The sequence below is a fragment of the Acomys minous genome (assembly GCF_964271855.1).
Source record: "Acomys minous genome assembly, chromosome: 9".
NCBI classification, from domain to species: Eukaryota; Metazoa; Chordata; class Mammalia; order Rodentia; family Muridae; genus Acomys; species Acomys minous.
This window is the reverse complement of record NC_140490.1, coordinates 71,312,410-71,333,859: the sequence shown is the minus strand read 5'-3', so window position 1 is coordinate 71,333,859 and position 21,450 is coordinate 71,312,410. Positions and strand designations below refer to the sequence as shown.

The window sequence follows — 21,450 nt, the reverse complement described above, 5'->3', positions numbered from 1 at the left end:
GAACTTGTCCTGATTTCAGGTTCCCAGGGCCACATCAGAATCAATGGAACACAGTTCTGGAGATAGGGCTTACAAATTGGTGCTTTCATAAGCTTCTAGAGGATTCTAGTGCAGGAACAAGTAACCAAATCACTGTTTCAAAAAAACAAACGTGGGTTGATGCTTATAGGTGCCCAGCACACCTGTAGCCATCCTTGGGCACAGGGATACTTGCAGTGGTCTAGGAGAAGCACCAAATACTATAGAGGAACGCTTAACAAAGCATCTGCCACTCCTAGCTTGCAGGTGGTCAAGAGGCCCAGTTTCTTGGCTCCCCTCATTGACGCTGAGGTCAGAGGACACACAACCACACCATATCCCATCATTTTTACCTAATCCCCTCCCCCACCTTGTTCACAGAGGAGGCCCAGCCAGCCGCGAATGCTGTAATTGCTTCATGTATTCCACACGTCTGCCTTTTGTTGCACTATACTAAAGTGCAGGGAGCGTTTCTTTTTGGTTGATTAATGTTCAATTCGAGGTCTATTATAAACCTCCAGGCTTTAATTACTACACTATTACCCAGTCGATTCCTTGCCATTTTATATTTATGGCCTTTATTATGCCTTGGTATGTGCAACTGCCTAATTTTATTCTAAATGCATTTTACCTCATTAACTGGGTTTTATTCCATTTTTCTCATTTGTCCAGATTGTTATTTATCTCAGTGCCCTGTGTGTATTTTCTGCTTTTGCTTTTTCATCAATCTGATCCCTCGTGAATTTTCTTGCTCTTTTCCCTCTGTGGGTTGTATTCCCTCCTCTTGCCCTTAGACAAAGCTCCTAAACTTCCTGGACACTCTGCTTGGGGAATTCTCTGCCCAGGCAGTCAGTTATATTCACTCTCTTTTTTAAAAATCAATTTTATTTTTAAATTTCTATTTGCTTTACATCCCAGCTGTAGCCCCCTCCCTCACTTCCTCCTGGTCCCACCGTCCTCTCTCCATTCCCCCCCCCCCCCCAGTCCTCTGAGACAGGGAGCCCTTCTCCCCTACCAACAGACCCCAGTCTATCAAGTCTCATCAGGACTGCCTGCATCCTCTTCCTCTGTGGCCTGGTACTGCCAGGGGAAAGTGATCAAAGTGCAAACAATAGAGCCCATGGCAGGGACAGTCCCTGCTCCCCTTACTAGGGGATCCCTATGGAGACTGAGTTGCCTGTCAGCTACATCTGTATCAACTACATCTGGGGGGGGGGGGCTAAGTCCTCTCCATTCATGGTCCTTGTTTGGTACATCAGTGTCCGCTGCCTGGCCTGGGCCCAGATTTGTTGGTTCTGTTGGTCTTCTTGTGGAGCTCCTGTCCCCTCCAGGACCTTCTATCCCTCCATTCATCCATAGGACTCCCTGCACTCCGTCCAAAGTTTAGCTATGAAATTCAGCTTCCGCTTTGATCCCCTGCTGGGTGGAGTCTTTCAGAGGACAACTATGGTAGGCTGCCATCCTGTTCCCTCTCTTCAGCTGCTTCCAGTGTCTATTCTATGTGCCCTTCTGAATGAGGATTCAGCATCCTCCTTAGGGTCCTTCTTGAGTAAGGTAACCCAGACCCAGAAGGACATACATGGTATATACTCACTTATAAGTGGCTATTAGCCATATAATACAGAATAATCACACTGCATCCCACAGACCTAAAGAAGCTCAGCAACAGGCAGTTACACTCACTCTTAACATGGTTGCTTCTAACCTTTTGAATTTCAGCCCCTGACTTCATAGGCTGTATCCATGGCTCAGGGAAGTTTGTTGTTTTTCTGTTTTGTCTTTTTGTCTCTAGGTCTATACTCTTAAGAAATAGTATGAAAATAATCTCTTAAATATTCTTCTACTAGCCCCTATTCCTTCAGTGCCTCAGAAAGCTTACTGTTTGTTTTTCTGACTTGCATAGTTTCTTGGGTTGAACATTCTAGACCAATGGCATGAAATCTTATGGACACCAACCAGCAACTGTATAAATCAGATGACTAGCAGGTTCTGGAACACACTAGTTTATGAACTACTGGTCTAAATACATGCTAAAGGACTTCAAAGAGAACTGCCTAATTCAGAAATGGTGTCTGTTCCAAGCCCTTGCTTTGCAGTTAGGCAAAGCAGTTAATAGCATCACGGCAGGCAGCCGCGTTTTGCCTACTGTTATCTTTTGAGACCACTTTGCCCTTGAGCTTTTTAAAGAAGAGTTCAAAAATGCAAGTGGTAATCACCCGTGGTTGGCACAGCATTACCGCATCACCATTGCTGCCATCCCGTCTGTGGTCTTTGGGGCATGAAGATCTTTACTTCCGTGTTTATTGTCTGTTAATCTTTACAAGCTTTTGTGGTAGACATTTCTGCCCCACTTTTACGTGAGAAAGCAGATGAGGAAATTTTCACAATGTCAGAAGTAGAATGCGTCCGACATTATCCCCGGGGTAGTTCCCATCCAGGGCCACAATGCTGAGCGTGTGAAGCTCTTTCTTAAAGTCAAGGCTGCTAAGTATTTCATCTTTGACTTTTAGTACGGCTCCTTAGCAAAGAATGTGTCCTCTGGGGCCAGGCCACAGAAGTGCCCAGTGAGGTCTGTTTGTTTTTGTGTTGTGTGACCTTGGAAAATTTGAACAGCATCGCTTCGCATGTGTCCCTATCTGTGAAGTGGCGCGGGGTCATGCTTCGGTTATGCATCTGTGAGTGAACGACAGCAGTCACTCAGAGTGAAGTGCAAGGCCAAGGCCTGGGCCGTAAGCTCCATCTTCCGCTGCTGTCTTGACTGCCTCTGCAAGGCTTTTTGCTTTCAGGTCTGTCTTCCCTGGAGCCTCACTCCCCTCACCTGCAGGTCTGGAGGGCATGTGACTCTAGTGGGCCCTGGATGCTGACTTGCTGTGTTGTGCTGGTTTCCATACCTTCTGCAATGGCAGAGTGTTTGTCTTGCCCACTTAACATCATCCTTTTAGGACTTCAGTGGGTTTGCTTAATCCCGTGGACTTGCTTAAGATCCATGATCACAATTAGCCTCTTGTGCAGCCTTACTGAAGGGGGGGTGGTGGCACTCTCCTGAGTATTTGTCTCTGGCTTACTGGGGACCAATCATCATTTCATTGGAGACAGGAGGAGAAGTGATTCTTGCCTGGCTGCCTAGTCTCTTCAAGAGGAGGCAAAGTTGCTTCCTCTTTGCTCTTGTAGGAATTTGGGGCTGGAGACACAATGTAACATTGTTCAGGGTGTCTGCTGGTTCTGTCACTAATGCAAAAAGATGCTTGCGTTAGGGTACGTGAAAGCCGATTGCCACAAATTAAGATTTTTCTTTTACTCCTTGGGTAATATAATTATTGGGTAAGACAGGCATTTCTCTATCTAGACAGAAGATGCGTTTTTAAAGTTTTTTTCTCCCGATGTCATGAAGGGTTCTGAGAATGACTGTTCTATATTGGCTCTACAGAAGTAGATTAGTGGTGAGATTTTAGTGCCAGAAGCAAGGTGCCATGAGGTGACTTGCTCTAGGGTTCTTTGCCCATCTTTGCTCTAGCTCCTTGTATGTCTGGCATGGGTTTCTGCTTAACTTGCGCATAGGACTTCCTAGTATGCACTTCCAGTGTAAGTTGGCAAGAGCACAGGTAGCTCTCTAGACTATTCTAAAAGAACAAGAAGGCTTCCGGCTTGTGTTCATGTATCCCAGAGGCCTGGAGGTAATCTTTTACAGTCATGATTTTAGTCTTGTTGCTGGTAAAAAGGGTTACATGAAATGCCACAGAGGTATGGGAAGGTGAGGCGCAATAGAGAGAGAATGAATTCTGATTCTGTGAAGCTTGTCTCAGGCCCGTTGCTTCCATACTGTGACCTCATGGGCACAGCCATCCCATACCATGAGTGTTGTGGAATGTCTATAGACCTTAAAGGTGCAGTGTCTTGTGGAAGCCACCATGGGAGAGTAACCACTTTGCTATCCTGACACGGTGTCAGAATTGGGCAGTAGTGACAAATCCCTGCTCTTTGTAGAGAGCAGAGTCCGACTTTTCGCTTTCCTGGCCAGTGAGGACAGCATTATGCTTACTCACACTCTCGGTAGAGTTAAAGCAACAGGACTGAGAGTGGCAGAACAGCATCCCACGGCGAGAAGAACATTAACACACAAGCGGCTTGCTCCAGGGCGTGCCTCGAGAGCCACTGAACGGGTTGTACTTAGCCTAGCGGAAAGAGCCTCAGCAGCAAGAGGGAGTGAGGGTATCAGAGACAGCACACTGAGTGCTCAGCTGCAAAGGGATTCTGAGAACAGAGGGCGTGCACGGGCAGTCCTGTCAGGTGAAATGGAAATGTGTGCCCAGGGAGGGGGATGTGTAGAAGTCTGTGTGGGTACCACAGCCACTTTGGTGACGCACCCTGAAGAACAGATACTCATCTTGAGGGAATAAGGAGATGGATGAGAAGTATCTACTTTATTTTAGGGGCACTGGGGTTCCTAGAGCTACTTCACTGAGACACAGAAAAAACAAACAAACAAACAAGCACCCCACAAAAATTTCCCTTAGCCTACTTGGGCTAAGTGCACTGACTTTTATGCCAGCTGTGTGAAGCCGGTTTCTGCTCTTACAGGGCTAGGCAAGATGTGGTAATGGAAGATTAGTGAGAGTCTATCTGTGTAGCCCAGGCAGTCTTTGAACTCCAAATACTCCTGCTTAAGGCTCCTGGGTGCTGGGATTACAAGTAGCTTGTACCACCATACCCAGCTAACACTTTAAAAATTGAATTCTAGGCTGGGCAGAAGCTAGCTGCGATCTGAGAACACACCTCTTCCTTTTATCGCAACCGTCTTGAGAAGATAATATTAATTAATACATTCCCCGTTAGTCCTGTGGGCATGTTGGGGATCAGCTGATGGACAACAAGTAAAGACAGCCTGTGCACTACAAAATATCATATAAAGTTCATTTAGTAGTACACAGAGGTATCCAGTATTCTTATTTTGTAAGAAACGCAGGTGGTTACAACTTTATTTGGCTTGTGACATATTCTAAGATGGGCGACAATACTAAGTTTAAGATTCCATTCACTGGGAGCTAACACTGCTCTTGCAGAGGACCGGAGACCAGCTCCCAGCATCCACACTGGGTGCCTCACAGCCACCTAAAACTCCAGCTTTACGGAATCCAGTGCCCTCTTCTGGCCGTCATAAGCATTGTACCCATATGCACATATGTGCCACCCCCTTCACCCGTGTTCATATAATTAAAACCAAAATAAATAAATAAATAAATAAAAATTAAATCTTTAGACTTTATTTTTGTTTCTCTCTGTGCTGGCTACTTTAAGTCAACCTGACAGAAACTAGAGTTGTCTGAGAGAAAGGAACTTCAGTTGAGACAGTGCCTCCCTGTGACTCCAGTGTGGGCTTGCTTTGCTTTCTTTCGTTTGGTTGTTTTTCCAGACAGGGTTTCTCAGTATAGTCCTGGCTAGAACTCCCACTGTAGATCAGGCTAGCCTTGAACTCCGAGATGTGCCCGCCTCTGCCTCTCAAGTGTTGGGATCCCAGGCGTGTGCCACCATGCCCAACTGGCATGTCTTTAGTGACTGAGAGGAGAATGTACAGAGTGCCGTACCTGGGTTGATGATTTTTCTAAGTAGAGCTTTTCTAAATGGCTTACGTAGGTACGACTTACTTCAAAATATTGACATTGAATATAGTTATAGAGGTGTGTTTTAAAAATATAAGCTACTGCCTTGTTTAAGCATCTCTCATTCTAGTAAAACCCCATTAGTAATAGTTGTCATAATACTTTCTAAATTATTCCTGCAAAATTTTCCACCTTGATACTCTGAAAAAGGAATTTTAAATACTGTGTCGGCCTTGACTACAAGAATCAGGAACGAAGGTTTGTTTTTCTTCGGGCAGGTGAGTATGAGAAGATAGACGATGCATTAAAAAATAAAGAGAAGGGCTTCTCTGAGCGATTTACATATTGATTACTTAAATTGCTACTTAATTTAGTGCCTGCTAATAAACTGCGCCCTGGAAATGTTTCCTGAACATTTATTGGCTGCAGTAATTCTACCTAGCGTATGCGGGACCACATCCTCATTAAATATTGATGCACTCATGAAATGTTAATAGAATGTTAATGTGAAATACAAGAGAATGCGCTCACTGGGAGCCTGGAGCGAGACGCGAGCTACCTGTCTCTGGCTTTGCTTTATGTCCTGTCTTCTTGCCGTTTTTCTTCCGTTTGTTTCCTGGTTATCAGGAGATTCACGTTTTCCCCTGATCTGCTGTCTCAGAGACAATTTTTAAGAAAGAGAAATAAGACTTTTCTGATGGATGGGAATGCAGCTGTTCCCCCCTTTCCTGCATTACCAAAGTGGATTTCGTGCTGTGAACCAGAAATAAGTCTGCTAAAGGAACTGGGGGGCAGGAGGAAGTGGGGGTCGGGGTGGGGAGCAGTTAGGCCTGAGGTCTGAGGATACTCTTCCCAGCATTCCCTGGCCTCGGAGCCAGGCTTCAAGGACTCAGGAGATGACCCTGTGTGGAAGGGCCACTGCCCTGAGGGTCCACATCACTGCGTTCTTGGCAGCGGCCTCTTTCAGTGCCCCCTTCATTCGCTTGCCCGTGGCATCTCTTCTGACATCTGGGTTTCCGTAGCCAGTAAGCTCCAGCCTGGCCTCCTTGGATTCTGGGCTCCAGAGGCTGCCCTGCAGGTTCTGACCTCGCCACTCCACAGACCAGACTGTGCTGGTGTTCTCCTGCACACCTACTCACCTGAGAGACTGCGACCTTTAGCCTTCTGCTGGGGCTGTGTTCCTGCTCACAGCCAGGTCTTGATCTGCCCCAGACTCTTTAACAACCAGGGAAACATCCTTGACCTCTGACACACAGATTCCCGCACCTTCTCTCTTCATAGCATGGGAGATGGACTGCAACTGCCCTCTTAGGGTTTTTAAAAATCTTTTTCTTCATCAGAAAACGCACAGTGAGGTCAGGGCCCTTATGAGCCTTTTCCTTACTTGAAGAAGTCTAGCCGTTTTCCTGGGAGCTAATAGGTGCTCAGTTAACATTGTTGGTTAAGTGAAGAAAATACCACCCCGGCCACCGATGAGGGCATAGTCTAGAGATGCCCATTAGTCTGTTTTGTGCTACTTTAACAACACGTCTGAGGAAAAGTAGCTCTGCACAGTAAAGAGGGTTATTTTGGCTCACAATTCTTAGACTACAAAGCCAAGACCTTTCTCTGTCAGAGTCCAGAGGTGGTGCAGGCCATACATGGCAAGAGACAAGAAGCACACACACACAGAGGTCTGTCCCTCTTCTTTTTCCTGTCTGTTCTCCCCAACCCCTTTATAAAGCCATCAGTGTTCAGTCATGGTTAGCACCCTGATAACCTGACCTGGTCCAGATCACCCACACAGGCTCCTCTCCTAAACACCAGTCTTAATCTCTCACAGAGGGGATTAAAATTTCAGCACAGCCTGGGGGAACACTCAGGCTGTCTCCAAACTATAATAAAGGGGACACAATCACTGCACAACATCATTACAGATGCTCCTGGAAGGCCAGGGTCTGAAGCCGTGTGCTAGCTAAGGGAATAGCAGTCTAGCCATAGAGTTTCAACCACAGCTTCAGAAATGTCTAATACGGTTTTGTGTGTGTGTAAAGTAAGCAGCCTTCTCAAGTATTATTGCTTTTGTTGACATACGGCTTTGGACTTTATTTACTTTGGAGAGCTAGTGTGTTCTCCTTTGTTCTATCTATGTGAAGAATGGTTCCCTTAGGTTTAAGTAGTGAGATCATTCTGAACTAGCTATAGGAGACAAGAGAATTTCTTATGAAAAGGACAATTTTCAGAAGATGGACTGAGGATCCAAACTTTGACTCTAGTATCTTCTATATGAAGAACAGAAGGCCTGGGATTCATAGACACTCCTGTGTTTTTATTCTTTGTCACTAGCATCCCTGTAATTCCTGAGCTCATACCCTGGGGATGCTGTCAGCATGGAGAGGCCTGTTTTTCCTATTATGTTAGCTACTTTTCTTGTCATTATGACTTACCTACTGTCTCACTGAAAGAACTGAAGGAAAGATGGCTTTTTTTCTGTCTCATGGCTGCACTGGTGTCAGGCTAGCGTGGGGTCAGAGCACATGACAAAGCAAAGTGGATGACATCATAGCAGAGGAGAAAAAAGAATACAGGAAGTGTCCAGGGGAAGATCACCAGCCCACATCTACACCCCCTAGTACCCTGCTTCACCCTGATAGGTCCCACCTCTGCCATTTTCACCACGTTTAAAACCCCTGTCCTCTTGTGGCTGCATCAAGGGACCTACCCACTGATTACATCAGAGCCTTGTGATGTAATCATTTCCAGAAATGCCCTTGTGGACACATCCAGATCTGTGGCCCTGCTCCCAGGTGGTTTATGATCCAATCAAGCTATTGAGAAAAGTAAAGCACTTGTTTAGTTGGAGAAGGCTCAGAGAGGTACTTCATTTGGCCCAGTTCACCTGTTCCCCAGGCATGACACAGTGAGATCACTTTTAGCAAGAAATAAGCCATGGAAATGTTGATGCTGAAGTTGCCCAGAGTTGCTGTCCCTAAGGAAGAGAGATGGCTTAAGAGACAAGGATGAAGTCCTGTCGCTTACGCAGTAATTCTATATTGTTTCATCTTGAAAAGCACGTCACAACAGAGGAATATCACATGGCCAAGAAACACTTAAAGACATGCTCAGTGTCCTTAGTCATCAGGGAAATGCAAATCAAAACAACTCTGAGATTCCGTCTTACACCAGTCAGAATGGCTAAGATCAGAAACTCGTGTGACAGCACATGCTGGGGAGGATGTGGTGAAAGGGGAACACTCCTCCATTGCTGGTTAGAGTGCAAAGTTACACAACCACCTTGGAAATCAATCTGGCATTTTCTCAGAAAATTGAGAATAGCTGTACCTCAAGACCCAGCCATATCAGTCCTGGGCATATACCCAAAATACGCTCCACTGTACAACAAGGACATTTGCTTAACTATGTTCGTAGCAACTTTATTCACAATAGCTAGAATCTGGAAATAACCTAGATGTCCCTCAGCTGAAGAATGGATAAAGAAACTGTGGTACATTTACACAATGGAATACTACTCAACTGTTGAAAAGAAGGAAATCATGAAATTTTCAGGCAAATTGATGGAACTAGAAATGATCATCCTGAATGAGTTAACTCAGACCCAGAAGGACACACATGATACATACTCATTTATAAGCAGATTTTAGCCATATAATACAGGAAAACCATACTGCAATCCACAGACCTAAGAAAGCTCAGTAACAAGGACCCTAGGGAGGATGCTTGGTTCTCATTCAAATGGAGCAATGGAATAGACACTGGAAGCAGTTGAAGAGAGGGAACAGGATGGGGGCCTACCATAGATGTCCTCTGAAAGACTCCACCCAGCAGGGGATCGAAGCAGATGCTGAGACTCACAGCCAAACTTTGGGCAGAGTGCAGGGAGTCTGATGGAAGAGTTGGGGGATAGAAGGACCCAGAGGGGACAGGAGCTCCACAAGGAGACCAACAGAACCAAGAAATCTGGTCCCAGGGGTTGGGGGTGGAGCTGCAGAGACTGATGTACCAACCAAGGACTATGCATGGAGAGGACCTAGACCGCCCCCCATCAGATGTAGTTGATAGGCAGGTGCTGTCTCTGGCATGGACTCTGTTGCCAGCTCTTTCATCACTTCCCCCTGGCCAGACAGCCTTGCCAGGCCACAGAGGAAGAGGAAGCAGGCAGTCCTGATGAGACCTGATAGGCTGGGATCAGAGGGGAGGGAAGGCGGGCTCGCCCTTTCTGAGGACTAGGAGAGGGGGATAGGGAGGGAGGGGGGACCAGGAGGAGACAAGGTAGGGGCCTACAATCAGGATGTAAAATGAATAAATTAAAAAAAAAACATTCTGAGGCACCTCTGTGCAGATAAAAAGGATCAAGCTAAGCAAAATAGCTTCCTGAAGGCCAGAGAACTGGAAAAGGCTTGAAAAATATCAAATATTACGTTCTACATTCTCCGTGTTCTATTTAGTCCTGGCCTCGACAGTCATAGTTGGGGGACCACCCATAGGTTGGGGCCACCTTCCTATGTCTTCATAGGAAGCGGGCCCAGAGTTCGGTCACAGCGCCTCTCTTCTGACCAACCCCCTGTCTCTGTGCAGATCGTGCTTGAGAACAGCAGCCGGGAAGATAAACACGAGTGTCCATTCGGCCGCAGCAGCATAGAGCTGACCAAGATGCTCTGCGAGATCCTGAAAGTGGGCGAGCTGCGTAAGTGCATGTGCATCCACCCCGTGGGTGGAGAGCCTGGCAGACCCTCAGCTTCCGAGCTTGAACCCCCGCTTGTTTGTGTGACGAATTCGCAGGTGCTGACACCTTCATATGCCTTCGCTGTGTGTGGGGGGGGGTCCATTCTCTGGCTCAGGCTTTGTGGTGTGTGTGTGTGTGTGTGTGTGTGTGTGTGTGTGTGTGTGTGTGTGTGTGCATGCGTGCGTGTCCACATGTCTGCTCTGTATAGAAACATTAAAGGCTACAATCAGAGAGAACTTGCCAGTCATTGTGGCTGTTTCCAGTATTATAAAAATGAGTAGCTATTACAGCCCCCGCACTGTTGGTTAGGGAAAAGATTCGTGGGTTTCTTTCTTGTATTCTAGTTCCCGGTGTTTCTGTAGACCATTTCCTTTACTTTCTTTTGAAACAATCTTTCTCTATAAAGAAAAATTGAATACTTTAATGAAATTCTCTTGCTACCAATGTTCCAGTTGTGAGTAATATTTACTCTATAAAGAAAGAATTATTGAAGAAAACGAGTAGCCGAAAATGAAAAATTGGTCAGAGATATCCTTTGGGCTCTTTTTCTTACTCACATTACAAAATTTATGAAAGCACATCCAGAAAAAGAGGTAATAACATCCTTGCCTATTCGCTCATTGGTTCATTCTCACTTTAGCACGAAGGCGGGTATGACTGTATCTTTTCCCATTGTCCTCGCCAATGTCAGGTCCCCTTAAAAAAGCCGATTCTCACTTCTTCTACCATCGATGGAACTGGCACACACATACAAACCCTTCCTCCTAGGTTTAATAACATGAGTATCAGAGAAGACTATATCAGGAAAAGGGTGGGAGTGCTATGTGCTTCCTGTCGTGAAAAACACGGATATGTGACCACCTGTTCGGAGAGCTTAAAATAATGTTGTGGGGTGATTAGTGGGAAGAAGCCAGATAATTACATTGAAAAGGGAATTATGTTTTACTTACATTGTAGGGCAAAGTACAGGTACTGTTGAGAAAAAAATTAAAAATTTAGGAATTAATAAGGAAAAAAATTGACAAGTTGGGCTATCGGGCTGTGCAGGAGCCAATCATCTTTTGAGGGCTGCCAGTTGGGTAGGGAAGCCCAGCCTGGCATGGAACGGCCAAGGAAGGCCATTATGTCTGAGGGTCCAGCACTGCACAGGTGCATGAGGACTGGCATCGCATACCCAGGGCAGCCTGTTACTGTGTGCTCGCCACTGAGAGTTGAGATTTCAGCTGGCAGGGATCCCTGGTGTGAGTCATCTGCCCCTCCATATTGGAGATTGTTGTCTTGGGTATCGCTTGCTGTTTGTTCAGCTTAAGTATGTAAGCCCTAAATCAAACAGCCCCCATGCACTCTCTCTATCTGATAACAGTTTCTTGTTTATCTCAGTTCCGTGGAGAGAGTTGTTGAAGGTCACTTACTAAGAAGCCTATCGGAATCTTCCCATTTCTAGATAGCGTGGAGACACCAGGATTTCTGTGTTCACGTTACTGAACTGCATTGCCTCTTCTTCACTCGCCCTTTCCACCCTCCCACGGCAATGTGTTGGCATCTTGATCTCGTTGTGAGGGAAACGGGAGGAATACTCTTGTGCTGTGAGGTCCCCTGCATGGCTTTCTGTCTCTCTCCTTTGCCCTGATGTCATAGCTTCCTGAAAAGTGGCACCATGGCAGGGAAGGAGATGCTGGTGACACAGAGGAGCTGCATTCTCTCTGCTAACAAGGTGTCTATGGGTAATTACTCCTCTAGCCATTCCTGGTCCCCAGGACAGAACACTTAGAATGGTAACAGTTGGGGTGAAGATCTGAGAGGTGTCATCAACTTTGTAACAGAAAATGCAGAAACATCAGTATGAGGAGCCTGTTGAGAGACAAGACACTCAACTTGAAGGGGCTGCCTAAGGAGGCATGGTTGGATTCTGGACTGGGCTGTGGGTAGGGTAAATGTGGGCCCAGTCTGAGCTAGCCCTCAAAGGAACCAAGGTGACAAGAGTCTGAGGTCACAGCCATCTAGCAAGTTTCTGCTCTGTGATTGTCACCGAGGCTGACTTGGAGGAAGGCACAGGTTCTAGCCTCTTGCAGTGGAGAGTTGATGTTTCTGTGAGAGGACTTGCCTTGCGTTTGGGACAATGACTGGTATCCCTCCCCTATGGCCTGAGATACTAGGATAAAGATGAAGACGAGTGTTCCTTGGACCTGGCATGGTGGTGTTTCTGCTCTTCTTGTATCTCCCACCTTCTAGTGAAGAAAAGTCCTCGGCACTCTGCACAGGCCATGCAGCAGGTGCTCCAGTGCCTCTGCACTGTGGCTGGACTTGAGTGTCCTTTCACTTCAGATAAGGTACTTGTATCTATTTGCTCAGTAAAAATCTACTGAACATTTATATAGTGTCACATGCTACATCTAGAGGTGAAGCTCCACAGAAACTTCCAGAATTTTCTTAAATCTCAGAAAGTGAACAGATGATCTGGGACCGATAGCTTATCCTGTGATTTTTTAAACTTATTATGTTTAAAAAAATAATAGTGCCTGTTTGTGATACAGAACAAGTTTCCCAATATTTTGATAGTTTCATGTTTAACTTTTCAATTTGACCTCCTGCTTGCTGTCATCTGCAAGGGCCGTTCTGGGCATCTTTCAAGGCTTACAGAATGTTTTCACTTCTCTGAAGTGAAACATGCTCAAATGAGTTGTTTTCTGGTCATAAAATATAAAGGGACGGCTGCACTCTGATTGAATGCTAGACATCAGATGATAAAACACCCCATGGTAAGAGGAAAATTGCTTTTTTAAAAATGGATTGCCTTCTGCCCAATGCCATATTAAATACGTTACTAATATGAAAAACAAATTTGAATGCACCCTTTTATTGAAGGAGATACCTATTTTTCTCCTAAGGCAAATTAGTTTCGTGTGCAAATTCATCTGCTTTTGGTTTATTTGCGTTTTCCCCTTCTCACGCCTAAGTTCACAGTTCTGAGTGCTTCTCAGTTTCGTGTGAATAATTGACCTTGAAAACCATGGTCAGTTTAACTCTGTTAGCAGATGCTGAGCTTAAAGAAGTGCCAGTTAATTTAACCAGAAGGGGAAAAAGGATGTTTACATGTAGAAAGATTTAATTTTCTAGAAATGATTTCTCATTTGATTTCAATTTTAGGTCTCTTGAGGAAATTTGGTTTGGAAGTGCCAATTATAATTTGGTATCTAAAGCAAACATTAAATTACAGCTACCAAATATACGTGAACATGTTCTTTCTAGCTTGCTTAAGTACACACAAACACTATTCTGCCTCCTACTTATCGGGATGTCAAAAGGCAAATATTACCTCTAATAGTGTGGCTTAAAATAACATCTACTTCTATTCTCAGTGCAGTTTGTCAAGGTTATTTAGCTGAAGTCTGTAGCCCTCAAGATCAATAGTATCCATGTTTATTCATGAAGGGAGGTCCTGCTCTGATGATATTGTGTGCAGTCACTCACTAAACTGCTCCCAGGATGCCCAGGGAGCTGTGCAGGCAGAGATAGGAAAAGACAATTGTAGCCTTTGCAGGACTGAAGGAACCAACTTGGAACACAGCTCAGCCACTTGTTAGGTGTCTCAGCATGCTTCTCCACTATTTTGAGCTTCTGGTCCCTTACCTATAAAATAACAACCTATTAGCAGGGTATGGTGGCACACGTCTTTAATCCCAGCACTCGGGATGCAGAGGCAGGTGGATCTCTGTGAGTTCGAGGCCAGCCTGATCTACAAAGTGAGTCCAGGACAGCCAAGGCTACACAGAGAAACCCTGTCTTGAAAAACAACAAAACAAAACAAAACAACCTGTTAGGCAGTTGTTGGGGCTTAAATGAAATAATGCACATTGCTTTAGTTGAAACACCAGTAGGGTTCTTTTTTTTTTTTTCCCTCCTTTGTAAGTGGCCTAGTCTTACTTTCCATAAGGAAATGGGAGGTAAGTAAGTGGGGGGTGGTGAGTCTATGCTAACGGGTACAATGACTTTGTTTCTTCACTCTACATATTGCTCACTTACTGTAGTCAGCCCTCCGTGGATGTGGAGTCTGGATCCACAGAATCATCCGACTCTGGATTTAAACTATGGAAAATAAATTTTGTCCATACTGGACATACACAAATTTTTCTCTTTCTCATTGTTGTCGGACACAACGACTGTGCGTCATTTACAGTGTATTAATTATTATAGGCTATCTAGAAATCATTTCAAGTATATGGGCAGCTATGTATAGGTTGTATCCAAACACTGCATCATTTGTGTAAGGCTGAGGCATCCTAGCATTTGGGTTTGGGTAGCTTTAGGACGCTCTAACCCACGGGCAGAGACGAACAAGTGCATTCTCTTAGCCCGCCTTCTCCGTGGGGCTCTTTCAGAACCACAAAGGATCATTACAAAGCTGGACGCCATCACACATGCCCAGAGTCAGGCCTGTATTCTTGGCATTCCCAGAGAAAAGAGTAAAACTGAGGGGGCAAGAGAAGTACGCTTTCAGGATAGGAAGTGTGCGTTCATTTGCTTGGAGTGTGTTAAGGTGGCGGGATGGGTGGTATAGGAGGAAGCGTGTAAATCCACATGACTGCTGCAGAATTGAGTCCTTGAAAACATATTAGTTCCCAAGTACAGAGAAATAAAGCGACAGCTGTGTTTTGTTGTTGCTGCTGTTGTTGTTATAACCCTTTCCACAAATAAATAATGAATGTAAACTTAATTTCTGATACAAATGGAGTACTTGCTTACCTGTTGAACTTGTGACACCACGCCTATACTTTTCTCCACTAGCAGTGGGCACCTTCTCTGCATGCCAGAGTCACTGGGACATGAACTTAGAACACTTCCTGTATCCTCAGGATGCCACAGGCTACCCGGAGGACACATCTCATCAACTAATAATGATGGTTAAAATCCTTTGCCATCTATACTATTTCATTGACAGCTGACTAATGTCTCTAGGAGGCAGTCTTTTTTCTGTTTTTCTGTTACTCTTTTGGGTAAGGTGTGCTGGTGAGGAATAAGAGCTAGCACATGTGGGGACCATAAAAATTCAGAGAAGTACTCTAAGGAAGCCTGGCTAGGGGGATAGTGTGAGTGGCTACTGAAAATGCGTCAACCAGAAACTGTAGGTGGAAGATCTGAGGGTTCAGAGAACTCTAGTTCCGTGTAGTTGAAAAGGAGAGTTTGGGGGAACAAACAAATGGAGGAGACGCAAGTGTGAAAACATAAGCATTTGTCATGCAGAGGGTTGGGATCTGACCATAAAGGCCCTGGGGACCAATAGAAGGACTTGGACTCACAGAGGAGTATCCTGGGCATGAACATTATATTCCAGAGTTCGGTTGTTTACTGGAGGTGAGGAGGACTTTAAGAACAATAATGTGTAGAGCCAGGACCAGGGCCAAGCTGACGTCCAGCAAGTCTCACACTGGTAACGCAGCATTGACGATGATTTCAGCTACAGCCAATAGAAATCCCAGCTGATTGCATGAGGGCAGGTCCAATCAGGCCCCAGGGATGGTTAACCTCTGAGCTGTGCCTTCAGCAACCCAGGTTCTTTCCACTTGTGCTTGGCTAGTAGCCAAATGGCCCAGAAGCATGTATGGCTGACTGCCTTTGACCCTGAGGGTCACTTCTGAAGTAATCCCACAAACTCCCTTGTATGTACCAATGGCTGCCACCTTGGCCTCTGCCTAATCCAGATGTTGGAACAGGGAAAGGGGACGGACCAAGGCACACCAGTCATCACTGCTAATTAGACCAGAAGTACAGCACGCTTTCTCTTTGTGTGTGACTCCCAGATGCTCACCATAGCTAAGAGCATCAGAGTTGTGATTGGAAGGAAAAATGATGTCTTGGAACCCTTGTATTTGAAAAGGCTTTTCTTCATTCTTCTTTGTGATGCAGAAAAGTATACCAAAATATGGCCAGATTACTGCCCTGTATCATCTTTGCTGGGAATTGGTCAAATGCATTAGGGTTTTTATTTTTCGTATGGCAATATTAAAGGTTGCGGAAACATGGATATCGAGGTTTCTTTTTCCTCACCAAGATTCGAGGACAGGGGCTCTGCTACATTATGCCCGCATTAGCAAATGGCTATTCCTGTTTCCTCACATGTGCTCTGTATGTCAGTCCCAGGTGTGTTCTGAAGGACAGAATCGTGTGTGTTGAGAGGTCCCACAGTTCCTTCAGCTTTGCCCTCTTTCCATCTTTAACCACTTACAAGTAGACCAAATAACACGTTCTATTTAGAAAAAAATTAATGAGGAAGAAACTTAACATCGTACCATGAAAACAATAATCACTTCCAGACGTTGTCTTTTGGGGCTGTATTTATTATAACGCACAAGTGGTGCTGAGTGGAGCACCTTGCTCCATTTATCACCTAGACACTTCTGCTTTAGCAAGTAAAACTAACACACTGAGCACGTGGAGGGGCTTCGGCATGCAGCGGCAATTAGAGCAGGCACTTAACTCTGGGACATCGGTGTTTGCGAACACTGAGAGCTACAATCCATCACTTTCATTCTTAGTCACAACATTCTAGTTGAGAAAAGGACAAGAAAATTAGATTTTAGCAATTAAACCTATTAAGGACATTTCCTTCTCCTAATCCCAGCTTCTGCTCTTAACCCTTAGAAAGCTGACTCTCTGGTCTTCACTGTGCCTAGAATTTTTATATTGTACTCAGCTTTCTTATTAAATTTCAACTTTCAAAGTAAAAAGGAAAGACAAAATAATTATTTAAATTCAAATAAGGCTTGAGAGAATTGTGTGTAGTTTGGTCCTTGGGGAAAAATATCCAAGTGATTGAGATGGTTCTCTAGAATAATTATACAAGTCATGGCAGGATTTATAATGCTATCATTACAAAGTATGGAACTTTATTCCAGCAGTAATTTTGGCATTCAGAGCTCAAATCCCTGAGTAAGCATGTAGACTTCTGTCAAGGTGGTTAACCTGTCTCCCTCTATCCTCTCTCCATCTGGGATGTGCAATTGTTGTCATCGTCATTGTCATCGTCCCCTTCCCCATCTCTTCTTCCTCTTCTGCCCCCATTTGATAATTAGGGGGAGACTGTAATAGGGGACTTGGTTGACTGTGATGTCCTCATGTGCAGGGAATGATCTTCATTGGGTTGTCCACAGACTAGGAGAGAGACATGGAGGCACATCTGACAGCAAAGCCAGCTCTTCTGCACACTCTAGGTTTCATAACCTTTCACCTCTATGTTTTGTTCAGATTTGCAAAGGTGTTGTTTTAGAGAAATGGCAATGCAGTGTCCATCCTCATGAGACTCGATTGTGAAGAGCAACTTGACATTTTATAAGGACATTATATCTAGCATACCTCCTTTATAAATAGAGGGCAGTAATTAATTTTATCCTAGGCTCCTTTTATGCTGTGTGCGAAATGATATGTGAACTGGAAACAACCAGGGTCTCTTGCCGTTTCCTGTTTGAGTGTATTTCAGGTTGTGAAGTGAGTCTGCTGGTTTGCCCAGCCCTGTAGAGAAGAGCAATACAGACCCATTGAAAAAGCCTGGCCTCCCACCATCTGCTCCTTGCTCTCTGGACGCATCTCCCCCCCACCCCCACTGCACTTGGTTTTCCCCGACCCCTCCCTGCTCTGCCCTGTAAGGCATTACTCTCCTTGAAAGCTAGTAGCATCTTATCCTTGTTTCTTTTGTTCTGCTCCTGGCTTCTTCTTGATACTTTTTTTTTGATTGTTTGGTTGTTTGTTGTGGTCCCATTTCCCTTGATAGTTGAAATGGTTTATATTTCAAAAACTTTAATATTTTAAAAGAAAAAAGAATCAACTCATAGAAACAAACTGAAAATGCTGGTGACTTCTGTTTGCGAAGTACATGTTAGAAAAGCCTTTGTGTTTACCTCTAAATGGACACTGGATTTGACTAAAAGTGTCATGCGTGTGTTTGTGTATCTAGTTTTATAAGACAGAACAGTGCACCATCTCACAGGAATAAGCTCCACAGAAATCCAAACACTAGTTTTATTCAATATTAAATTAATATTTGTTGACATTTAGTCCCAGGTATGAAGGACGTTGTAACAGGATTTCTCTCTCTCTCTCTCTCTCTCTCTCTCTCTCTCTCTCTCTCTCTGTGTGTGTGTGTGTGTGTGTGTGTGTGTGTGTCTGTCTCTCTCTCTGTCTCTCTCTGTCTCTCTCTGTCTCTCTCTCTCTGTCTCTCTCTCTCTCTCTCTCTCTCTCTCTCTCTCTCTCTCTCTCTCTCTCTCTCTGTGTGTGTGTGTGTGTATGTGTGTGTATAAACAAGGTGGAAGTCCAAGGACAACGTCAGGTGTTATGCCTCAGGGAGCCATCTTCCTTTTTTTTTAATTCCTAAGGTTTGCTTATTTTTATTTTATGTATATGCATATTTGCTTGCATATATTTATATACCCCATGTGTGTGCCCAAGGTGGCCAGAAAAGAGGGTAAATGGTTTTTACCTACTATGTGAGTGCTGGGAGCCTAACCTGAGTCCTCTAGAAGAGCTGCCAGCGGTCTTACAAGCTGAGCCATCTATCTGGCCCCATTTTGCTTTTTAAACCCGGTCTCTCACCAGCCTGGCACACACAGGTAAACTGAGCTGTCTGATCAGTGAGTCCAGGGCTCTGCCCATCTCTGCCTCCTCAGACCTGGGATCACAGGCCTTGCCCCATCGCTCCTGACTTTCTTCTTCTGTGGGTTCTGAGGGAGGAAGTCTTTTCCTCCTGTTTGCAAGGCAAGCGCTTTACCAACTGGGGTGTCTCTGTAGCCTCAGGATCATCTTTTTATCATTAAAAAAAAAGCTGCTCTGAACCAGCAAACTAGCATCATATTTAAAACTGAAAAAAGTTTTAAGAACCAAAATAGGATGTTATAAGATGCTGATATTCACATATATTATTTTACTGTGGTCAGGAGAACAGAGCAGAGGTAGAGTTCATCAATAGTAGCTGTGTCTTAAATTACGGATAACAAGGCTTTCTATCTACTGTCTGCAGAAGGGAAGGCTGTTAGAACTGACCTAAATGAGACAGGAGAAACAACACTTAGTAGCTTTCTCTATTTCACTGATGCTCAAGTCATTATAAAGTGGGAGAAAGTATTGCGGAGGAGGAGGCAATGACAACAACCCCAGCAGAAAGCCCCTCAGAAGGTTAGAGGAAACCATAAGGCTTCACTAAAAAATAGCACGCAGATTTCTCATAGGAAAACATTAATATGTGACAAGTATGTCAGTTGCCCCAGGTCACTGTGCTGGTTCATGTCACCCTGGAGTAGCAGTGGGAACTGGTGGAGAATGTCACAGAATAAAGAGTTCATTGGAAAGAAAAAGGCCAAAACTAGTGATGAGCACTTGATAAAGAATACCAATTTTTTAAAAGATCAATGAAAGATGTTGCATTAAGCACCACTCCTTCAAGCCCATGGAGGTCCTCTCTAAGCTTTTATAGCAGAACCCCTGAGACCAGGTAACTTATAAAGAACAGATACATTTCTTCTCACAGTCCTAGCATTTGTGAAGTTCAAAACCAAGGGGCCATATCTGGCACAGACTTTCTGGAGACTCCCTAGATTAGAAAGAGGAAGAGGCCAGAGAGCCGCAGAGGACAGCTGGGGTGTGTGAAGGGGCTAAGTTCAGCATGGGGCCAACGAAGACGACCACCTGACTGCCTATGAGTTAGAAACCAGCTCTAACAGGCCGTAACAACTCACCCTTGGAGACACTGCCAAACAATAGACCTTTCACCCAGAGTCACAAAGTAGAACGTGTACACACACACACACACACACACACACACACACACACACACACACACACACCGATAATTGGATTATGAAAAATATGTTTCTTATAGAAAGCAGGAAAAAAGGCTTTCAAAACATGTGAAGAAGCAAAAAGATAAAAATAAATATAAAAATAAGCCTTTCAAAGGCTGGGAATGCAGCCCAGTGTCGGTGAAGACACATGACCCTATGTGAGGACATGTAGACTCTCCACAAAAGGAAACAAGCTGACAAACACCTTTGGATTGGACTTGGTTCTGGCCTCTTCTCTGTGAGGGATGTACCTGCCTGTCGAGGGCCCCTCCAAGAGGCCTTGAGGAAGAAGGGTGGAAGAAGGCAGCAAAGACTGCTTGCTGAGAGGGCAGCTCTGTGTCAGGCTGCAACTTGTGTTGGCAAGCAGAGGTTAGAGAGATGCCCTCTGCCTCCTTGTCGGCATCAGAAGTGCCTTTCTGGACTCTTCTTTTGCCAATGTACCCCACCTTCCCTTCTGGACTGCCACACCTCAGCGGCAGTGGCTTGCCTAAAATCTATGGCTATACGCATGAGCAGCTGTGAACTAGGACACAAGGCTTCTTATGAAGGGGAAAACATAAACGAAAAACATAAATTTAATAGGTTCCAGTCCCCAAAGAAGCTGTTTGCATGAATATTGTCATCATACTCCATCTACAAAATTAATCGTTTTATAGTCACTCGAAAAACAAAAAAGAAGTATTATCGAATCCTCCTTTCCTCGTCACAGAGATGCCAGCTGCTTCAAATAAATCCCCAGGCTTGGAGCTATGGGGTCTTTGACTGGTTTGCTTGCTTCTTTCTTCCAGAGCCACAGGCCTAATTCCAGCATTTATTGTAGGATCATTTAGACCAGACCATCGCCTCCAAAGTCCGCGTTATAAAACTTACATTAACATGGAAGGGAATGTAGAAAAAAAAAATAGAGCAGAGCTGAAGGCTGCAAGGTTTAAATAGATTTAAAAACAAACCAGACAAAACAACAACAACAAAACCAGACAATAAAACTACAGATATGATACTGAAATAATGACAAATACTAATACGTAAGGTTTTAAAGCTAAAAGAAAAGCAGAGCACAGCAGAAAAGAAGGATGCTCATGGTGAAGTCTTTGGCACTCTGGAAGGTCTGTCCCCTTGGGCCCTTAGAGAGTCCCCAGTGCTTGGGGGAGCAGCCTCTGAGAAGCCCTGGAATGCCTTTTATTTCCTTAGCCTGCAGCCTCACAGGCTAGAGAACTGTCTTGTGGGTATGGTAGATTAGATTTTACTCTCTAAAAGATTGCCATCCATTGGATGTTTTCTTTTT

The 21,450-nt window shown here is 44.7% G+C and overlaps 1 protein-coding gene across 7 annotated transcripts in view; it reads left to right on the top strand.

The window, feature by feature from the left end:
- The window catches only part of ELMO1 (engulfment and cell motility 1), a 531,552-nt gene that overhangs the window by 292,128 nt on the left and 217,974 nt on the right, over nucleotides 1-21,450 (top strand). For all 7 annotated transcript variants that reach the window (XM_084795120.1, XM_084795122.1, XM_084795124.1 and 4 more), the window contains one exon: nucleotides 10,191-10,299. In XM_084795120.1, coding sequence (XP_084651246.1) covers nucleotides 10,191-10,299 — 109 coding nt within the window. The remainder of the gene's footprint in view (nucleotides 1-10,190; nucleotides 10,300-21,450) is intronic.